The sequence below is a fragment of the Thermobia domestica genome, chromosome 11, assembly GCF_964235325.1.
Source record: "Thermobia domestica chromosome 11, izTheDome1.hap1.1, whole genome shotgun sequence".
Taxonomy (NCBI): Eukaryota; Metazoa; Arthropoda; class Insecta; order Zygentoma; family Lepismatidae; genus Thermobia; species Thermobia domestica.
Genome location: NC_137464.1, coordinates 121,270,525 through 121,293,889, shown reverse-complemented (window position 1 = coordinate 121,293,889; position 23,365 = coordinate 121,270,525). Strand labels below are relative to the sequence as shown.

Genomic DNA, 23,365 nt, shown 5'->3' with positions numbered 1-23,365 from the left:
GTCAAAGTTTGAACATGCAGTGTACCGCCTTATGCTCTTGTGATGGACAATGTATACAGTGAATGAATTATTGATAGATGAGACTTAGACAAGCATTCCATCTCTAGTACAGAGCGATTAAAATATCACTAGTACAGAGCGAGTACTCTTTAAAATTGTTCGGAATTTCTTTTAAAAAAAAAGAAAGGAAGAAAGAAATATTCATTAAGTTTACATTCTTATTTTAACAATTTTTCAAATAAAAAAGAATAGATTTGAAACATACTTTTGTACATATAATTTTATTTTTAATGTTCTACTTGATGATGATGATGATGATGGTTGTTCTGTCCGAGGGCAGGTAGTTGGCCCGAAGGTCCTTGGGCATGGCAAACCCATGGTGGTCTTGGCATTGCCTTCCATGGAATGATGATGACGTTCTAAGGACGGCCCCTACAGTTTAACGAAGGATCCGAACCACTTGTGCCCCCACCGGGAATCGCACTCGGAACCCCTTGATTGCAAGGCAACGAGTGGAGCCACTCATCCACCAGGGACACTATATTCAATCTTAACACGCAATAATTTAATAAATGTTCCCATATTATTTAATTTTACTCCCTTTACTCTCTATTTATCACCTTACTGCCAAAGAACTTAATTGCAATCATTATCCCCCTCCCCTCCTTTTATAGAAGCTCATATTACTTGTGTCCCGGTGGTTTTTTATTGTGTATTACCATCTAAATAACTATGCCAAATTTTATTCTGGTATCCAGAAAAGAAATATTCTTATTGAAATTTGTATCAAGCGACTGCACTATCAGTGGTATCAACTGCTGTGAGTGCCTAAAAAAGTTACGTGTAAGTTGGGTTGCATTTGCCCAGGCGTTTTACAAACTGCAATTTTTCTGGACTCGAAGTAATGGAATTTTGAGAAAGTGACAGGGAGATACTTTTGCTTGTGGTTGTAGAAATAGCTTGTTCCACAACATCCCATAGATGTTCTGTATGATTAAGATTTATTGAGTTAGGAGGCCAATTCTTATATTGCAGCTTCGTGAAATATTCCTCAAGACAAGCAAGTATGGTCCTGTCTCGGTGGCACCATACATTTTCATCCTGGAACATGCTTTCTCCGTGTGTGTGGAAGTATTGCATTGTAGAGCGTATGGGACTCCCTAACACCTACAGGTACATAACGGATTTCATATTGTGGTCCCTGTGTATAAGCTTACCCAGCCCACGCCAACAGAAGCCTAAACCATACAACCACTTCCACCTTCCTGTATGACACGCACCATGCACGAGGGATCTATAGCATCATTCTGTTGGTGCCACACATGCGCGCGCCGGTCCCAGTGGTGTAGCAGAAACCATGGTTCATCGGACCAACACACCCTTTTCTAATTATTCACATTCCGGTTTGGGTGTTCCTCTGCCCAAGTGCGACTGCGTAGGCGATGACGAGTCGTGGAAAGTATGTGACGAGTGGGTCGTCTGCTGTGGAACTTCATGCGTGCCAGTCTGTGGATAGCTGCGTTGGATATGGGTGTTTTGCATCTATTATTCTATTGGTCACGTAATTACCGGACATTAATGTTTCATTTGGCTGTCAGAAGCGTTTGACTCGGCCGTGTGCTCGCGCCGCGATATGACTTCCGTATTTCCCTACAGTTCCAGCTCTTGGATGTTACTCATTTTCTTTCCACTTCTTGTACACCTTCGCTTCACAGGAATGGGTGCATCCAACATGCAGTTGGGTTATTGACGCACCTGCTCCTCGGGCACCCACAATCATACCGTTTTGCTATGCGGACAAATTCTCCCCAATTCTCATTGTAACAGTGTGCTGTATGCCGACTTGTAGCTTCGAGTGTATTTCTCTGCAATACACCCAATTGGGGTTGTCATATTATTAGGTCGGCTGTTGACCATCCGTTATTATGTGGAGAAGTGGTCGGAATTCAGTGAGCACTCAATGTATTAACATTAAGTTTTATTACTGTTGACGTACATTTTTGTAGTTCCCAAGTTTGTGATTTCCATTTTTACAGCACAACTGCGTGAGATACATTTCTTTTATATCATTATTATCATCTAAAATACACAAAAAATCATGGATATTATGATAAAAAGGCCTTGTGTTCATCTTAAATACAAACTACACACACTTTCTTACAATGCTGTCTGAAGAGGAGAATTAGTCTGAAGAAGGAAGTGATATACTTCCGAAACTGTAACATTTCTAGTTAATTTATAATAAAGATTATAGACAGCCTTGTAAGAAAGTGTGTGTAGTTTGTGACAAAAAATGACTTTTATACAAAACTAGTATATTTTTGTGTGTGATACGTAATCAGCAGAAGGAGAAATTCTATAGGTGTTTCTGTTGAAACTCTAATGCAATACTAGTGATGATAGGCTATATTTTATCCCCGAATACTGGGCCGGAAGCACGTGAGCCGCCATTTTTCATATATGTAAGAAGCAATTTAAGGAATTACCGTACTGGTCGGATTTTTTAAAAAATCTTCGAGAGTTAAAATGTTATTCGGTGATTTGATATATTTTTCCTACAATACGGACAGGGAACGACTGGGGCGTCTAATTTTATTTGTATGATTAAAATCTACACATATTTTATAGTAATTTTGTTTGGCGATATCACAATAGAGGAAAGAGGTGATGACATTTTCCAGCAAATAAGTTCATCATAAATGTAAACTATATCATTTCAGTTATTAATAATGCTAAGGTTTTGAGTTCTTCGTCCTAAATAAAGTAATCACCTACTATTATTGCAACAGTGCAATAATAATGGTAATTAAACCGAAAATAAACCCTTAATTAAAAATAAGAAAATATTATTTAGGTGATTTTAAAAATTCTATCCCTAAGGGTGGAAAGGAGATTATTTCTATAATATCAAAATTTCGTTTCTTTATTGAGAAAATACCCATAGAACCTGTTCATTAAATATAGGTGATTCAACATTTTCAAAAATTTCAAACCTGAAGGGTAAAAAAGAGGACAATTTCTATAATATACAAATTAAAGGTTTTATACTTATTATAGCCTATTCTCCGTACGCAGAATGGATACCTGTGTTAGTATTGACATAATTTAGCGACCATTTATTTTCTTACAGTAGCGTAATTTGAGGTTTGCTTGGAGGGAAGGCAAGAATAACTTACATGCATCGTTTCACAGTTTTCGTTAGTATATTATTATATGTATATACAATTACAGTGTATATACATCTGAAACGCGAGAAATAAAAGCCCTCTGCTAACTCCAAATGACGCCCCTGCTTGCGCGAAATACTAAATAATTAGTTTCTAGAATGAATATCTTTCCATATTGGTTTCTGTTTACAGTAAACAATAGATGTGCTATATTGGAGTTTACCGTCCCTTTCAAAACCGCGATTGTTATTAGACGTGGACTTACTGCTTAACGTGGAATCCGAATCATATGAGTTTCCGCCGGAAATCCAGCATGAATCTCCAGCGCTGGAGTAAACGTTGGAAACAAAAGGAGGAGCTGTGATTTTGTTTCATATATATGGTCTAATGTACGATACTATATTAAATAGCTGTGATATATTTATACATTTCAAAATTCAAAATGCAGATTGTTTATTTTTAAAAGAAGAGTTTATGTGGACAGGATTGGAACCCATGTTAAAATGAATATTTACCCACTAGACCAAGAGCGCATGGGTGCTTGTTTCCTCGCTTATTTCTGTTGCTGTTCTATTAACGGTGTACTTTCTTCAGGCTTGAATCTGTCATTATGTAACATGACAGTTTTTGAATTTTATCTTCTTCTTGCTATATTTTGACAGTGTTCTATATTATCACTTGAATATTTGCTTAAAGGTCATGCCCAGACGATATATTTCTATTAGAGAATGCGCATGTTGCTCTGTAAAATAATGGATGGAAAATACATTTTTCTTGTAAATTAATCCGAGAGATGTACGTAAGAGTCTATGTTCAATTTCTTGAACTTAGAATCTACAAATCATTATTGTTTTTTTTTTTTCGACCAGAAATGTACATTTCCTTTAGAAACATTCGTAGCTTATATGTATCCATTCAACTACGATTCAGGGTTGTTTACTGCCTAACCATGTTTCACGCTGTGATAATTAGATTAGTTGTATTTCCTTAGGATTTTTTCATTATTTTGATAACCGTCAATAAATGACAGTTACAATAGATTATGTCTTTCCAACAATTGCGAGATGGTATGTTGTCATCCTTTTATTTTTCCTTAATGCAATTTAATCAGTGCAAATATTAGAGGTGATGGACGACAATACAAAAAACAACACTCGTTCAAAACTTTCGATTATAAAGAGAAATGTCCACTATTTGGAAAGTTAATAATTTCAAAACCAAAGGAGATAGGGAATTATTTTATTATTTCGCGGCAATAATTTAGAAAGCTGTTTTAAAGCAACGCGTTTTCAACAAAATATTACTCAAGTTGTGGCCTTCATTATTGATACAAATCGCGAAGCTGAGGCGAAATGCACGCTGCGTTGCTACCGGTAACCCTCAAATTTTTAACTCCTCTATTTAAAAAAGTGAGGCCATCGTATACACTAAAAAAGGCACGTACCCAAAGCCATGTCCACGTCAAATGTGAAGTTTGTATTGAAGACACCAAAATAATTCCTGATTTGGTAGGGCTTATCTTTACATGGGAAACGTATAGAGTAGTGGGGAGCAAGTTACCAGATAGCGGCGTGCGTTCTTTTCCCAGTGTACACCAGGTTCGGAGGGGAAGAACACTGTGATTTTCTGTTGAGGAATTAAACAAAACGTCTCCAGCAGCAGCGCAGCGTGCACTTCACATCAGCTTTGCGTTTTGTAACAATAATGGAGGCCGCCACTTAAATCATGTTTTGTGTTGAAACGACATTCTGTATACTTTCCAACAATAAATAAACAATAATATAAAATAGCTTCCGTATCTTTGTTGGTTTTGAGTTTATTAAATTCACAGAGCTCTTTCTACCGCACCCTTTATTACTGAAGCAGGTATTGTTTTATAGATCAGTGCAGAAAGAATAATTCACCATAAAAAAGGAAGTCTCAATTATCTCATCACTGGAATAAATCGTGTTACTGCACAGCCACACGAAGCCTCAAATTCACATCGACGAAGTTCCTCTTCAGAGGTTCTTCAAACGGGGTGTTTGTTACTAAAGCCAATCCACTATCAGATGTAGTAGAAACGTATTCATATGGCGTCCAGACAAACAGAAACACGCAAACCACCAGCCACACAGCCGTCATTTACAAACAAGAAGTTGGAATATACAGGAATCGGTTCTATTCAGCGTCGACGCACCACACAACAGTTATACCAAGCCAACTCGCACCACAAGAACTCCAAACAACAATCACCATAACACCAGAACTAAAAGATCCTTCCTGCACCTGTTAGCCCCCATCTTACACGGTGGTGCCCCAATGCATTAAAACATTGAAGTTGCACAAGCAACCATAGACAACAATACTCTAAAGTACAACCTGAGGAACCGACAGATGCCAAAGCGGCAGAAACCAATGAAGAACAAAAACTACTGCCAGGTTTCCAATACTCCAGAAAGACCAGAAAGCGAACAAACTCAAGGGCACGTATCTTGATAATGGAATTCAAAATTCCATACAATTGGCTTCTAACAACCAAACAGAATTTAACAGTCAACACAGAAGCCCAGAACAAACCAGAGAAACAAGGAAAACTATCTTCTCCAAAAAGATTGCTCCCATATTTATATATCGAGTTCAAAACAAATGTCAACTGGTGAAGCCTTTGTCACCACTTGTTCCGTGCCACCTAAAGTGTATCACTTCAAGAAGGACGTCAAACTCAATTGTGGTACAATGGAAGGCTGAACGGATAAATGTTTTCTGCACCCGAAAGAATTATCGCTAATCATCAGAAATTCCGAAAACCATGCTATCCATAGAAATCGTGCTACAGGAACTTTCATTCAGCACGGTACCTAAAGATCTGCTTTCAACTTTAACCAAGCCAACCCAACACCACTCGTAAGTAGACACAGGTCTTAAGAACCACAGCCTTTATTCATCTGAAGAGGTTAGCCCGGAATAAGTAGCAAAACATCTGCCACTCCAATACAAAACTCTATGGAACTCGCTCACAACCAAGATGAAGAAAATGCTGCAACGAATTCTACTGCAGAAATGGAACAAGAAAGTTCAGGAGTTAGATATGCCATCTTGGGACCTTTGAAAATTCATCAGAAGCCTGAAGGGTGAAACAAAAGTACCCAAAACACAATCACTTCCAAGTGTCAAATTCCTGATATTCAACGCAGAAAAAGTGTAAACCTGCTTGTGGATCACCTGCAGGACACTTTCCAAGAAACTTTCCAAATGTGCACATGGGAGTCGAACAGCTTGATGTTCATATGTCGCTATGAACTTTTGTTACCTTTCACGCGCTCGATACTTTGCTAAGATTGTTCGGTATACAGAGATTTTAAGCAAATTATTTGTTGCCGGTCTTGTCACTGCAGTAATAAACGTACATAGTGATAAAGATTGAAGGTTCCACATACATGTACTTCATTTTCCTTGAAATGTTTTTCAATACAGGAAAGACATTGAAAAATTATTTTGAATATTTTTGTATTAACATCATCTTGTGCATAATAGTATTTTGTTCACCATATATGGTTCAGGGATGCAAACAACCACTCGCCCTGGGCGAGTGGCTCATCGGTGCCGGTGAGTATTTAATATCATACCGAAGGTAAGTAAATGCTTTCTATTGTGAGATGTGGGCTAGTAGTTTTTTTTCTTGGGCTAGTAAAATTGTGTTGCTTATTTGCATCCCTGCATTATATATAGTGACAATAAAAATGTTTTCTGTAAGTAACGATTTAAAATATTCGTATCCTATTAAGGCAGACTGAAAACCAATGGCAGTAGTGCTCTCACACTGTTTTCTGGAAGAGGTACGATTATGAGAGTTATATTGTCCGGCAGAATCGTTCATGACGAGTCAGAAACTCAAAGTCAACCATCTTTGACTTCTGACAGTATTCGTGCCCGCCAAAACATGTATGACGTAACGCGGGTTGCATATCGTCCCCGGCGTGGCCGACTTAGGTTTTCCTCATTTTACACCAATTTGCACCGCAAGTATCAAAGTGTGTTAAAACATATTATAGATTTGTTAGTGCTGCTTCTTAGGTGGAAAATAAAAGATGGTCACTCAAACTTAAGCAAAAATATTTGAACTCGAATATTTTTGATGCGCTTTTCGCTGGAAAAGCAATGTTTCTTGTTTTCAGTAATGGCCTTCAAACGAAGTATATTCACATTTTGTTTTATTCTCGTAATTTAAGTCATCTCCAAGATAGAACAATTTTTATGTTTGAATTTTCAGCAATAACTTAAAAATTCGAAGGAATTTGAAGTTGATTTTCTGGCGAATGTTATCTTTGGTTATGAGGTATCTTTGGTATAAATATCACAGCAATCCGTGTAAAGGCACTTTTCACCGCCTTATTCTGCTACACTCTTTCAAGGACATGTTACAAACTAGAAAACCTGGAATCAGATAAAAACTGAACGTTTTGGAGAAGAAGAAAGATTCAAACTTGTGTTATTAAATTAAATTTATATTAAGGCTCGGCAGTTCAATTTCAATCTTAAATTGTAGATTCCCATCTCATATAGCGTCGGAGATGAAAAGAGACGTTGAACTTGAACAAACAAAGAGATGAAAACACAAAATAAACTATTTGTCTTCAAAACTTTATTTCTAATGATATAGTTTTCGATCATGTTTACTATGAATTTTAGATATACATATATAGTTCAAGTACAAGTATTCTGCATAGAATAACTTATTTTGCTGTTCGAACTCTCTCTCGTGAGACTGAGAGTAAAGCGGGTGTAAGTGGATAAACTAAAATGTTAGAAAACTCAAAGAAAAAGTAATTGAAAGAAAAAAGAAAAAAGAATTATATCTGTAAAAAGAATGTGAAAAGAAGTAGGGGCAAAAATATAATTTTGAAAATTTCGGAAAGACAATCATTATGTTTGTCAAATGTGCGCATCTCACCTTTATTAACAATCATTTTATGCAATTTTATATAACTCTTGACATTTTTGTTAGATGTAAGCTTATTTTTTGCATCATATGTAAGTATTAGAAATATAAAAGCCCTGTGTTAAATGCAACTAAAAGAATTTTAATGAATACTATTTCTATTCTTCTTACAGATTCCAGGAAAGTTGCAAGCAATTGTCGTTTAAAACAAGTGGACACATCATTCCCCACAGTTTGTATCTTTGTTTCTTCCTGTGTTTCGTTCAGTCTACTGTGTGCATTGAAACCATTGAAACTAATATCAGCAACAGCACCTTCCTTGACAGTGAGAATCTCTCCACTTCCACTCTGTCGTCCGAATCTGTGTTTGAGTACAATGTGTTTCCTCGCCATCCGATGACCCCACAGATTGAAGAAGAGGATGATAAACCCTGCAAATGTTGGAACACTACTGAAGAAGATGAGATTGAATGTAAATGTTCCGGAATGCAACTGGTTCACATACCGGGAGATCTGCATCCTAATGTCACTCGAATGTAAGTACTTCTTGAATTACTTTTCTGTTGATTTTTTGTTATTGTTTAACATATTCTTATAATATAAGTAACTCTGACTTTCGTCATAACTAATATTAAAATATATTCTGTCAAGTACAGTAATAATGGTAGGTTTACATAAAGTTAAAAGAAAAAACATTTTGTTTATTCACTCATTTTATTTCTAAAAAACAGATAGCAACTGTAGTGACTCTACTATACTTCACGATGTTAAATCAGAACTGAAATCACAGGAATGATATCTAGAATTAAACTTGCTATTTGCGTCTCAGGAGCATTATTTCATAGCCTGTAGGCTAAAATATAGCAACTTGAAGAGTGCATATATATATATATATATATATATATATATATATATATATATATATATATATATATATATATATACATATATATAGCAAACTAGAACTGAATGATTGATAATCACAGTAGATCATATTCATTCATGTGATTTGATTCACACGGTTTGGTACTTTGGTATATCCTATATTAAAGCCATAATAAAACTAACTTGAGACAATCCTGTCTGTTCTTTTGTGTTCTAAAATTCATGTTTCGACTAAGTTCGCTAAAATTTATTGCTAGATGACTAGAAATCGTTAAAACTTCTGGATGACTAGCCTTAGGGCTTTCTCGATTTCTTGTGCTTCTGTTTCCTTCATTCGGTTAAGCCACGACATTAAAACACGTGGTTTTTTGTTTGATTTCCGATTGGAGATTATTGAATATAAGGATTTTAAATTTCATTTAAAGTTCAGTTGTAGTTTATAGAAACCTAGCTGAAGTACCCGATCTTTGCATAGGAACAATAGTTTATGCACAATATTTCAAAGACAGGTGTGAACTCCTTTTCTCCTTTTGGATACGTGCTTGGATCGAGATGAAATGTTAAAAGCCCAACATTCAAAATCCCTTTTCCCAGCATTCCAAAGTGTAATAATAAAAACTGGTCAATACAAGTGCCACATGTGTTCTAAAATTAGTCTCAAACAGTTCAACCGTTTTCACGTGAAAATGAGACGCAACGTTGATTTGAATATAGAAGGGAAAAAATGAGATATCCACTTCCCCCTTAGCATCGGAAATTTCGAAATCGTTGTAGCACGTGTTCGATTATTTTCAATGAGGAGTTTTGAATATCTAGTTTCATCTTCCTAATTTGATACGTTTCTGAGATACTTGTTTTATGCCTATTTTTGAACCTTCTCTACATCCTTGCGACATGCATTTTAATCAAATTTGTAACATGTGGAAAACTTAGGTCAAACTTAATACTAACAATTTCAGAAATTCATTTTAAATATTTAAACTATGTGAGTGGGTATAGCACAAACATACGTACAATCTATGTCAAACATTTATTCATTCTGTTTTATATATATAGGGGAAAGAAGGAGATCACACAACTGTATGCAATACTATGCTGCTTTTGCCGGTGAAATTAAACACGTGAAGAGTTGATTAGATCACTTTAACATTTTAATACATAACGCTTTCAAAAAAACGAGGAAATTGAAGCTCATGAAATATGAGGTAAATTATTGAAATACGAGCAAGTTAAAGTTAACTGGTCAATTTCATGAAATATTCTGCATGTCAAATTCTTGTTTGCATCTGTTCTATTAATGTATCTTATAAATTCAAACTGAAAATTGCATCTTCAAGAAGTTGTTTGGGAATATTGAAGTGTTTTGAAAACCCTTCAATTTGATTTGTCTGTATTTATTAAAGTCGAGATGTTCCATTCTTCTTCTCGATCATTGAATTAAAGTTTTCTATGTAAAAATCCAAACAATGAATGAGAAAGAAATCCGAAATACTGAAAGATACGATAACAATCTTTTTCCTTCGGTTTTATAACTGTTTCTTTTCTCTCTTTTTTCTTTTTCTTTTTCTTTCTTTTTTTGTATCTCTCATTACCACAAGTCTCTGGAAAGAATTTTTAACACAAAATATCATGGGAAAAGGCATCACGAAAAGAATTTTGTCTCTGAAAGATAAAGTACGTAAAAGTGAACTCTTTGGTCCTATTTTTCCTCTTTTTCTCTCTCCTTTTCCATCTCAAACAACTCAGAAAGTATGGCTTCTCTTTGATTGGCAAAAGGAAGAAGGAAAAGAGTTCCTTCCTGTCGCGTCTTTTACTTCTCTTTTCTTCAGTTGGCAACTGTTCATCACCAAAACTGGCTTTTCCTTCTCTTCGTTTTTTCTACCTTCTGCCTCTTATTTAAAGAGTCAATTCTAAAATGTACTCATGTATTCACTTTTCGTAAAAATAAATGTATTATTGTACAAACACGGAATGAATTTCAAAATTATTGAACCAAATTTGAATATCAAATCACATCGCTTTTCAATATTTCAAATAATATTGCTTCTACATAGGTGTTCAAAACAGATCAAATTTCACATAGTTGTATTTAACGGTAGCAGCATGTTACAATAAACTAATTTATTAAAAGATAGAAGTTGCTTAGAAAGACATAAAGCTTTAAATTCTACTATAAAAATGATTTTTGTGTCCTCCATGTGTTCCAATGAGCCAATAGCTGAATTGATCGCAAATGCAATCCAAAAGGCGTGCTGTTAGTTTAAGCACGACTGTTCTATGTTTTTCACATCATTCAGAGTAAGCATAATAGCATTACTGCATAGTGTTCGAGAACCCCACAACAAAATATTACAGGTAAAAGGTGAGGGTATAGCACCATTTCTGGGTAGCAAGGTACGTAACCTAGAGACCATGATATCGAACTAATTTGCCCAGAGCGCTTATCTGCTACCAAATTAATAGGATCTCTTATCATTAATAGTATCTCTTATTCGAAGGAAAAATTGAAAAATGGATAAGTAACAATGTTAATAATGAAAGGAAAGATGCAATAAAAAAGAGTGTTGTGTAAGGCGAAATCAACTCGAATCTTAGCGTAACAGCTTAAGTGACGTAAAATCTATCGTATGAATTCACTCTACATATATGTAAATGGTGTCTGTCCTAAGGAGTATTATGACAATATACTCCTTCATGATTATATCACTATCATTTTGTACATATTTCTGCACGCGAGGTTCAAGATTAATTTTTCATAAGAGTTCATTCATTTAGTTCGGATCCCACATTAAGCTTCACACTGACCATTCGGAACATTATAACCACCTGCTTAATATCTGGAATGTTCACGTTTGCCAGGAAGGATAGCAATAATGCAGTTTGACATGAGGGAAAGTATATCTTGGTAGGCGTTGGAGGTATAGCGCACTGCATCTGCACACACAAGTCAATTAATGCTTGTAAATTCCTCGGAGAAGGTCAATAAGCTCGGATCTAAAGTTAAATGGCTCCCATTTAATTGAGTTAAGATCGGGTAAGTTTAGGAGCCGTTGCAGCAATTGAAATTCACTACTTTGCTCGCGCTATTCTGCTAAATGAAATTTCGTTCCCAATTGAAAATATGATCCTCGTTAGGGGTACATGATCAGGAATGATTTTCCGATAGCTAGGAGTCATCAAGGTACTCTCCAAACGCGCTGTCGACCCATAATGACTATTTAAAGATTTTCCAAATGATATGGAGCCACCACTAGTCTGTCGTCTACTGGATTGTGCACGTATCAAGAAATTGTTCTCGTGATAGACGACGGATTCTGACCCGGCAATCGATGTGATTCACCAGATCACCGGATCATGTGACGTTGTGCCATTGCTCTGTGGTCTAATGGCGATCAAGACGTACATATTTCAATCCTTGTCGATGATCCCGTGCGGTTAACATTGGTACATGTTTGGGACGTCGACCGCGGAGGCCCATATCTAACAGTGTATGGTGAACTGTATGCTCAAAGACTCTCGTGCTTTGTCCATTGTCAATGTCTGCTGTTAACTGTGTCACAGCTTGTGTCCTGTCCTGTTGTATCAATGTCAAAAATCTATGACCTCCGACATCTTTAATGGGATGTGACCGTCCAACGCCTTGTCGTTTGGTGTTAGTTTCAGTCCTTTTCCTCCCTTGGAAGACATTAACTACGGAAACTCGCGAACATTTGACAAATTGCTCTGATTTCGAGATGCTCTTTCCCAGCTCTTTGTCCACTACAATCTGCCTCTACCATACATTGATATATATCACCAGGCTTTCCCACTCTATGCGCAATCATCAAATAGACTGATTGTGTGAGGCCTTATTACTGCCTGGTGTGTGGTATGCTGTGCCCCGTGACTCTTACTGTTTTGGCTGATCAATGTAGGTATATGTCACTTTAGATTCGGTACTGAAAGGAAAGTTCAAACCAAATTATTTTCGGTGAAAGAAGTTATATTATTCTTAGCTTTGTCATGTGAATACACATATATTTACTAATAGTTACCAAATATCTTTGCTTTTCTACATTTTGATTGCTTTTTCAAAACTTGTGTTACATCGCAATTTGGAACAAATTGTTTCTTTATATAAATGAAAGGGAATGAATTAAGTAATTTATGTTTCTTTGCTACTATCATAAACAGAAAAAGGTGTGTAAATGAACTGAAATTTCTAGTTCAATGTCCCACACTTATGTCATTTAGACTAAAGAAAACGATGATTTCATGGAAGCGAACGATCATGAAAGAATTGGGGGAATGAAGATGTAGAAGATAAAGGAACAATTTCGAGGAAGTCAAAGGTACATTACCCATCATAAACCTACGTATGATCGAACGAGGGACTTAGTGCTAAAGTGCTCATCTCTGGTGCAGATAGTCACCGAGCCCTTCTCGGAAAAGTGTAGAAATTTCATACACTCATTCATCATTTTTAACGGACAAAATATACCGCGGAAAATCTGTGGTAGAACGATCACCTCTTGTGGGTAGGGTCCCTCGTTTGATCCCAGCTCCCATCAAATGGGGTTTTTGGTGTCTTCGTGGGTTTTATCGGGTTCTTCCATTTTTTCTAATTTCTTCATTCACCATTTCAGTCATTCCTAAAATCACCAATTCCTTTAGCCACCACCATGAAGCGTTAAGCCCAAAGATCTCATAAATGTTTCATGCTACCGATTGTCAGATTAAATCTCCAGTGACTATATCCACAATTGCATTATGAAAGAAAGAAGAGTAAGGCAGTACTTTACTTTTAATCGAACATATAATCTAATCCTACAGTGTAAGATACCTGATGGACGATGAATATATACTATAGGACAGTAAATTCAAAATTTTTAGTTAAAAATAAGTACTTTTAAACTGAATAAGTTATTCCAGATTTTCTCTTTTGCTTCCGAGATTCGTTAAAACAAGGTCCATAAAACAGAGAGATAAGTTTATTTGTTTACGTACTTGATTCGGACAAAGCAATACTTTTACACAAACAATGAAATCTTTAAGTTTTGCATCCCACGGTAATGCCGGCTAGAATAAAGGAGACAGTGATGATGAGAAATGAATGAGATGGTGGAATGAAGAAAGTGGGAGGAAACGGGAGAACCCCGAGGAAACCCACGTACACGGTGTTTGTGCACCACAAAATTCGCTTGTTGCGAGCTGGGATCGAACCAGGGACCCCAAGCACCAGAGGTGAACGCTCTACCACTGAGCCACCGCTGCCCCTACTTTTACCCAAACTTGGTTAGTCCAAAAAAGATATATAGTTGGCTCAAACGTAATTTGTCTCTTTAAAACATGTAAAGGATCTCTTGCCTCTTTTTTCATTTTTAATTTTTTAGTATTATTTATGTCCTAGCTATCTACCATCCTTTTAAAGCCTTTCTACTTAGAAGCGTACAAGCATAATTTTATGAATGAGACATTCTAAAAAGATCTTCTCAGAGATCTAGAAATAAATCTTTGATAATTTTTTCCTACAAATCTAAGCTCAAAAATTTCAGTGATGTGGAAGATTTGTTTCTTTTATTATTTTTTTTATTATTTTAAATAAGGCTTTATAATAGGGTAGGCTAGGCACCCTCAATTTCGTGTTATACTTAATAATATATCGCACGAAGTAAAATTCCAACATCTTAGAACTGAAAGAATGATTCTGTCAAGGCTCCATAGTTTCCCCTTCTCTCCAGCATCATCGCACGTGCTTCATTGTATCTACGGAGTCCTTTTGCATATAGTGCTAGTTGATGCGTGAATTTATCCAACATTTCTTCCGTGATCATGAAGTCAGTTAGGTTTTCTATTTCTAATGATTTACTTGTTTAACTATTTTTTTGATTGACTGATTTGTTTCCATTTTTGTAATCTCAGTGGGTTAATTTTGGATTTTAATGTATCGATGCGTTTTCCAATCTGAGTTTGCCATTTGGGTATCCCATATGCTTAGGTTTCAATTGTCCTGTTTGTACTAGCTGGCTTCTCAGATATTTCAGTATTCCTCTTATCTGCGTTACGTTCATTACTATAGCTGCAACACAGTAGGTAATGTGGTGAAGATTTACTAGATCTTCATATTCACTGATGTTTGGTATTAACAAAGATGGTAGATAATAACTAGCTTTCTTGAATTTGTCGTTAATATTTCTTCGTTTACCCAATGAAGGTCTTTATTCATGTTCATATGCAGATATTATAGTGTAAAAAGCAAACAGTTCTGTTTAGTTTTCTGTCATTAATTCGGTGTCCTGTATTTCTAATAATTAACAATAAACTATTCATTAAGCAAAGCGAACTAATTTATTATTATGAAATTAATATCTTCAGACACTTTCACCGACTCACTACTTGACTTTATTATATACTATTAATGTTACTATCAAGATAATATCTGAAAAGCTAAGTAGTTAGTTGGCAAAACTGTGTGAAAATATTAGTTTTATAATAACAAATTGGTTTGATTTGGGCACAGCGATTAGTTTATTTTTAATCCTCTATCGTATACTGTATATTTCAATATACATTATTTTTATTCCTTCCTATGATGATACGCATGTAGCTATGTCGTAGCTGCTCAGTGTTTACACAGATATACAACTGAAGTACGCACAAAACTAGTGAGATATCACCACCGCTCATTCTTTAGTCAGGCGGGAAGTTGGGAAGTGGATTTTGTGTTGTGTATTTCCTCTGTTGTTATTAGAGTGTTTGTGAAAATACTAGCAACATGTTCATCTATTTGCGAATTTAAACAATAGTATTCCGTTGTTTTCAATTCTTGCTTATTTAGTGATCTAGGCCTACATGTTATTTTTATACGCGTATGTGTATATTTGTATGAACAGTGTGCGACTGTGTATAATTTTGTTCAGACAAAGAAGTACATAAGACCATGGATCCTAAAATGTTTCTTTTAAAAATAGTAATGCAAACCTTACTCCACCGCACTCAAGCGATGAAGAGAGTTATGAAAGTAGTGACGACAGTGTGGCTGATGAGACATACTATATTCCGCAGTATGACATACATATGGTTTTTAGTACTGAAACTGGAATAGTCTATCATGCAGAAATAAGATATGCATGCATAGTTATTATGTCCTATCTTTATAAGCATTTCTCTAGGAGTCAGAATGCATTTTGTTCTCGACATAGTCTTGTCGTCCAGGATATATACTACTCTACTGTATACAGGGTGTTCCAAAATTTTGCACCGTTGTTGGAGACTGCAATGTAACAAAAAGAAATGGAAAATAGAATTATGAAACTGAGACCGTACAAATAATTGTATATTGAGAAAAAATATGAAATTTTTGAGGCCCAGCATAATATAACTACTAGTGCTATAGTGTTCGGTGCAAGCAGAGATTCATTCTAGCACTCGACTCCAATTTGAAATTAACTGATTAGGTCTAATATGTTTTCTGTCCAAGCCATCCAAAGTCATATACAATTTACTTTTCATGTAATTGTATTCTAATTGCAAAATATGAGACTTATTCTAGTCATGACTATTTTCCTTTTCTTTTGCTACTCTGCAAACCAGGTTTAAATTTGTTACTGTAATATTGCTATGGTCCAAGTTCAATACTTCACCGGGATAAGATTTTTTTTAGAAAAGACAATAAGTCATGTCAATGGAAGGGGAAGTCGTCCATAATATAGTATTCTGAATTATTAGGTTGTGTTTGTAAATGTTTTTCTGTTTTCCTAATGGCAAAAAAAAAAAAAAAAATTACAATCAGATTCAGAAGACGCAGGTAGTGGTGAAGAAAGGACTAACTCAGCAAATTAATAACGTTCAAATCATCGACCAACAATACCATTCGCCGAGGTAATCCTGACGCGATATATGACCCTGGACCATCCACCTCAACAGCTAATAATTTGGTGACTTCAACAACAGTTAGAAAACTTCACTTGATTTGGAAGAGTAACACGGATAAGACTGAACATGAAACACCTCTTTGGTGTGGCAACATTCCTGCTCGCAGAAATGTGCTTACACGTGTGATGTACTTTAGTCAAATTTTTGACTCGGATCTTTTGGATCAAATATACAAACAAACAAACTTTTATGCAATTCAGAGCGACGTTATGTCCAATTTCAATGTAAACTCTAAAGAAAAGGAACAATTTATAGCAATAGCGTCCTACATGCCTCTCATCAGTGTTCCTGAAATAAGACGATATTGGAGTAGCAAATGTGGAATAATACAATGTTTGTTGTAATTCCTCTTCGACGTTGTGGTCAGATAAAACGATACCTTCATTTTGTTGATAATTTGGAACGGTCATCTGAATCACCTGATCGTTTATTCAAAGTCAGACCTCTTATTGAAGGCATACGGAAGAATCTAAAGAAGATTCCTATTGATCAAAATTGTATCTGTAAATGAACAAATTGTACCTTTCAAAGGAAAAAGCAGCATAAAACAATATAATCCTAAGAAGCCGAAAAAATGGGGTTACAAGATTTATTGCTTAGCTGGCTCGAGTGGGATCATATACGATTTCGAAGTGTATGCAGGTTCGACTGTACACCCAAGTGATCTCCCTAATGTGGGTATGAGTGGTAACGTAGTTCTAGGTTTATCTGAGTGAATTACAAAAAATAAAAATCATTTGCTATTTTTTGACAATTGGTTTTGCAGCCCCGAACTGGAAGTTGAACTTTCGAAGACAGGAATTCATAGCTTGGGCACAGTGCAATTGAATCGAGTCCCTAACAATAAGATGCCATCAGATAATGACATGAAGAAAACAGGACGAGGTTCAACAGTTGAGATAAAAAGCCAGATTTTCTGGCTGAGAATTAATTCTCGTGAAATGGCATGATAACAGGTGCGTTAATCTACTGAACATATTTACAAGAGCATATCCGAAGGAAAAGGTAGGCAGATATGATAAGAAGTTGAAACATTAGACTGAGATATTACGTCCAAAATGTGTGAGCGTTTACAATAAGTTCATGGGAGAAGTAGACAAACACGACTCTTTTATAACTTTATACTGAACAAAGATTCACTCAAAGAAATATTATATGCGCCTTTTTTATCATCTGTTAGATGTATGTTCCATTGTTGTGTGGTTGTTATATAAGCAGGAAAGTACTGATTGTGGTATTCCAGAGAAAAAGCAAATAGCTCTTTTCGACTTCAAGGCTGAGATTGTAGAATCTTTATGCTGGGCTGGAAAGACAACAAAACGAGGTCGTCCTAGTTCATCACAGGAAGAAGTGCACCCGAAAAGAAGTAAACCATCAACACCAAATCAAGATACTCGAAAGGATAAAGTAGATCATTGGCCGTTGTATACAGATAAATCTGGAAGGTGTAAGAACCAGAACTAACGTTCAGTGCGTCAAATGCGACACATATCCTTGCTTTGTGCCAAAAAGAAATTGTTTTCACTTTTTTCACAATTAAATGTGCAAAGGTACGGTATGTTCTCCAGTAAAACAGTTTCTTTGACATTCTGTTTATACAGTATAGCTAGAAGTATTGGTAAATCGAATCTTTATTGTACAGTGTATTTTTCAATATACACACCTGTATCTTTTCAGTTATTAAATATAAACATTTAAAAGGTTAATAAATGTCTTTTATGAATGACTTCCAACACTAATAAAGTTTTTAAATTTTTATTGTTGGTATATTTTGGTGTGTGAAATAGAGAGTTAATTATAGTATATAATAGCCAAAACTGGTATAACGGAGAATATTACGGTTCCTGTATTTCCGTTGTTTTACATTAGACTGTATATCTGTATCTACTGTGGTCGGGTTCTCAGATACCGCTGATCCTACGTTATGCGGAGTATTTTGTTCATTTCTGTACTTCATTTCTTTTTGGATATAGTTTATTTCTACTTCTATAAGCAGGTTGTTAGTTAGTATGACTCCCCTTCTATCTGCCAGGTTTACTTGGTATCCTTTATGGGTAATTCTTTGGAGAGTTCAAGGAATTTGCTGATGCATGCGTGTCCTTCATCCAGTCTGTGCTTCTCTGAGAACAACGTACGAATCTTTATTTTTACTTGTGGTTCATTTGATACGTTATTCTCTATTACTCGCTTTGGTGATTGATGATTTTTCAACTATTGAAACACTTGTACGCGGGTGAAGCTTGTTGCTTGTTGGTACTTTTTGGATCTGAAGCTGTTGCATGTTCGGGATCTTGCCCAGCCGGAGCTCGCTTGTTCAGCACCCGATCACCGCCGAATCTCTTGCTCTCTCTTCGAGCGGTGGCTGTAGAATTGCTCTGAAGCTTCTTAGGTAGAGACATTTTCGTCTGAACTTTTTAAAAGTGATATCCTTCCTCGAGAGGTGGGTGCATTTTGCACCTACATCCAGGTTTCTGTATGGCTGACTATAACATGAGGATATAGGAGGCTACCAGGATGCTGGCCACTATAGAGACCGTCGTGCCTGGGTTTTTGACCATCCTGTTTTGAATGGCTTGTGCTTATTTGAAGGCAGTACATATTCGCTATGTCATCTAGAGGATGCAGGCTTTGTATGTGCTTTAGGTGAGAGTTGGGTGCCATCCTAGCTTCCAAACGCCCTAGTTTAGCTTCTGCTTTCTACAGAGGCTGTTTATTGGTTGTTCATAGCTAACGTTCATATTTGAGAGCCTTCCCACTATCCACCACTTGTGGATTCCTACTTGCAGTGAGTTAGGCTCCCTTACGACGCCATTAGGGTAAACTCAAAAAAGTGATAAAATTATTTTTTAAAAAAAGAATATTTTTCTTTGAACTAATTAACTGTCATTATGTGTTGCCTACCACCTACAGCCGTCAGAACTCGAGTATCAGAAGGCTATGTTAATTGCAAAACATAGGGAGTCATTGTAGTATGAAAAATGTGAGGATAATTCTATTTAGTAAATTGGTATGTAAAACTTATTTTCTATTATTTTCCTGAGTTAAGTATGGATCAGAATGTTTTGGTTTGGTGAGAGTATAATATTAGAATTGACAAAAAGGTTTCTTAAACATTTAAAATAAACAACAAGAAAAGTGATATCAAAACTTCCTGTGATAATGAATTACAGGACTACCATTCATTCCGTAATTTTTTCTACCTCCTTGTGTCTCGTTCATGTCAAGGTTAAATATAATCTTGAAGTATGCATAGAGAGCCTCTTCCGTGGTCAGGTGCACAAACGTGCACAGTCTGTACCCAGAGCTCAAAATATCCTACAAACACAAAAAAAGCTACCCTTTTCACGCTCTTGATATGCACAGTAAATAATCAAATCGTGGTGGGGATGCATTCCTATGCGTCATTCTTCGTGAGGATGAGGATGACAATGGATCAGTTTATGATGATGGTGATGACGCCGAAGTTTCTTATCTGATGTTGAAGTGGTGAGTAGAAGTTATCCAAAGGATCCAATGGAAATCGATTAATGCTAAGGATTTTAGTAGATATGTTTATATATATTTTAATTAGTAGCTTTAATAACATTGCTTTCGTAACATAATATAATATTTCATCACCTTATTTTTTTTTAAATATTATTTTTATCGACGCAGAAATGGTCATTTCAACTTAGCAAAAAGACGTACTGTAGGTACATGCGCCTCATTACCTACATAAATATGTGACTTAATTGTTGTAAAGATATTCGCTAAACATTTGTTATTAGGTATTTATGATCTTTTTTAAAAAAAAGAAAAGAAAAGAGAAATGTAAATATGTTTTAAATCATTAATTGAATAGCTCAGAAGACAACGATAGCTCTCAATACAATGACACATCCCAAACAAACTTCCCTTTGCCATCTGCAATTACATTTCCGAAATGAAACAACATACATACTATTTTGTGGTCCGATCCCAATCCATTTCACCTAATAACTAATTTTACTGGAAGTGATGCAAGGTGTAATATAATTACACCAGGTGCAAGGTGTAATATAATTACAAGCTAGATATACGAAAGTCATATCAGAAAATAACTACATGTTTGGAACTTGTGTTCTAGATATTTGTTAAGTCGTAAAGAATATTAAATTTCTTCAATTTATAAATTTTTGTTTGTCTTGTCTTGCTCTTGTGTCTTACAAATACACGTATGTATTTTGATTAGACCTGACAAATAGTGCTCTGTGATTACTCTTAGTCTCTGACAGCCCATTTCGAAATGATGTATGTTTTTCATGGGGTTAAGTTATTTCTGAACTAATGTTATGCCAGAAATATTTCGTACGTTTACTACTTTTCACTGTCTTGTTTCGTTCTCAAGATTTACACCAAGTTCGATATTTTGTTTCACTTATACTACACCATTCACTGTCTAAACAGTCACACTGTTGTTTTTGCTAATTAAGTAAATAAGTGTTGATCGATTACTTAAGTTCCAATTTGCGAAGTGTGATCCAAATCAGAGTGTTTCATTCTTCTGAAAATAGTTCCGTAGCACATTTATTGGTAGTTATTTAAATCACTTTTTGCCAAGCGCAGGATATCTACAGCTCTTCTACTCACGCACAGCACGCATTGCAATACTTTCTATGTAAGAGAATATTCGTCCTTGTCTTAAAATGAACTAAACATGAGTTCCACTTACTAGCACATCTATGATCATATCTCTAAAAGGATACATTTACTGGTCTCTGTCTTTGTCTCTCTCTCTCTTTCGCTATGCAATAAATTATCTCCCACAGTTTGTTGTCACAGTTTCGAATCTTCTTGTATACGTGTAATTAATGTTATATATTTCCTACTTGAACTCTGAAGGCAATTATATAACTTATCTTATACGAGCCATCCAATGTTTGATGAGAAAGTGTACATAATGAATATTCTCATCGATGATTCAGGGAGGATATGTGTGGAAGAATTAATCAGGCGTGAAATAATTTCTCTGTGCCTCTCATTCTGCTGGAAAGGCAATATTTTCATGTGTTCAGTATATGGTATATTGAACATATTAGAGCACACAGGAAAAAGTCCACGTGTACTCTACTTTCTGTAAATTATAAATTTCACAAATTATGTTCCAGAGAGCAATCAAAAAGTAGAGAGGTTTGTAATTATTCATGAAACATAGAGTCAAGCCACATGAAAATTAAAAATCAATATGATGTTTTAAAAATATTTATGCGAAACAAATAGATTTAGTTTTGTTTATTGTGGTTGTAAAACATAGAGTAAATTTTCATTATATGTTTCACGTATCACACAATTATTCTAGTGTAACTTTTTTAACTCGTTAATTGTTAAAGGTTTTAGCAGTAATTGGACATATTCCAAGACTTCTTTTCTTTCTTATTTGTTAAAACAACTCATTTCTTAATCACTGATGAAGTATATTATTTTGAGAAGACAAGAGTGTTGTTCCCAATATGAGCTGATCTGTTTCGGATTACACGATAAAGTACCTTGTCTATGTCTCATATAACCTTCTTGTTGGAGGAGAATGTTAAATTTCAACAGAAAAATGAAAAATAATAACATTGTGTACATTCTGCCGATAAATTAAAACAGTTCGCATTCAGCAAGCACCAAAGAAGGAAATCCGAATAAGCACATGCAGTGGTCAACTGAAATAAATGAGAAGTAATGCGTAATTATTGCATAAGAATGAAGCTCTAATTAGTTAAGATAGGATACAAGCAATAACAAGTTGGAAGTCAATTCAGAGAAAGCTATCCAAAAGCCGAAGTAACCACAAAGAAAAGATACCAGATATAAACATAATAATAATAATAATAATAATAATAATAATAATAATAATAATAATAATAATAATAATAATAATAATAATAATACAAGAATATTAAACAAACTAGGGAGCATTAAAAAGGAAGAAGCAAAAGTAGTATCTGCGGAAACAGAGAAAGAAAATGAAAATGACAGAAATGTGACAAAGGATTCAGAAAATATAAATAGAATAAAGACACAAATAGCGGGCGCAATACAAAGGCAAAATAAATTAGAAAATTAGCTAATGACAAAGACGTGGATAATAAACAACACAACCAATTGAAATCAGAATATGAGAAAGAAAAAGCAGAATTTTGGGAAAGAGACGCACATGAAACACCATCATTACCGAAACCAAGACTATCAGGAAAACAGAGAATTCACATAAAAAAAATTATAAAATACTGTCACAGGAAGCGAATAAAGCAGAAACTTTTGACAATATCTATACAAGAATATGCTGTGCAGTTTTAGCAATAATAAGAATAAGAGGTGGGAAACAAGGGTGAAATAGACATAAAGAGGGCAACTAACGGAATCCAATGGAAATATTCATAGAAAGGAATTAAGAGAAACATAGAGGGAAAAAGGAGAGACTTAGAATATACCAATACGAAAGAGGTAATAGAAGAAAACTATTAATGAAACA

At 35.3% G+C, this 23,365-nt stretch overlaps 1 protein-coding gene across 1 annotated transcript in view; it reads left to right on the top strand.

Annotated features, from left to right (window-relative positions):
* Nucleotides 1-7,480: 7,480 nt before the first annotated feature.
* LOC145665254 (lutropin-choriogonadotropic hormone receptor-like) overlaps nucleotides 7,481-23,365 on the top strand; it is a 642,745-nt gene continuing 626,860 nt past the window's right edge. Inside the window, exons 1-2 of the mRNA XM_081732546.1 lie at nucleotides 7,481-7,485; nucleotides 8,262-8,624. Coding sequence (XP_081588672.1) covers nucleotides 7,481-7,485; nucleotides 8,262-8,624 — 368 coding nt within the window. The remainder of the gene's footprint in view (nucleotides 7,486-8,261; nucleotides 8,625-23,365) is intronic.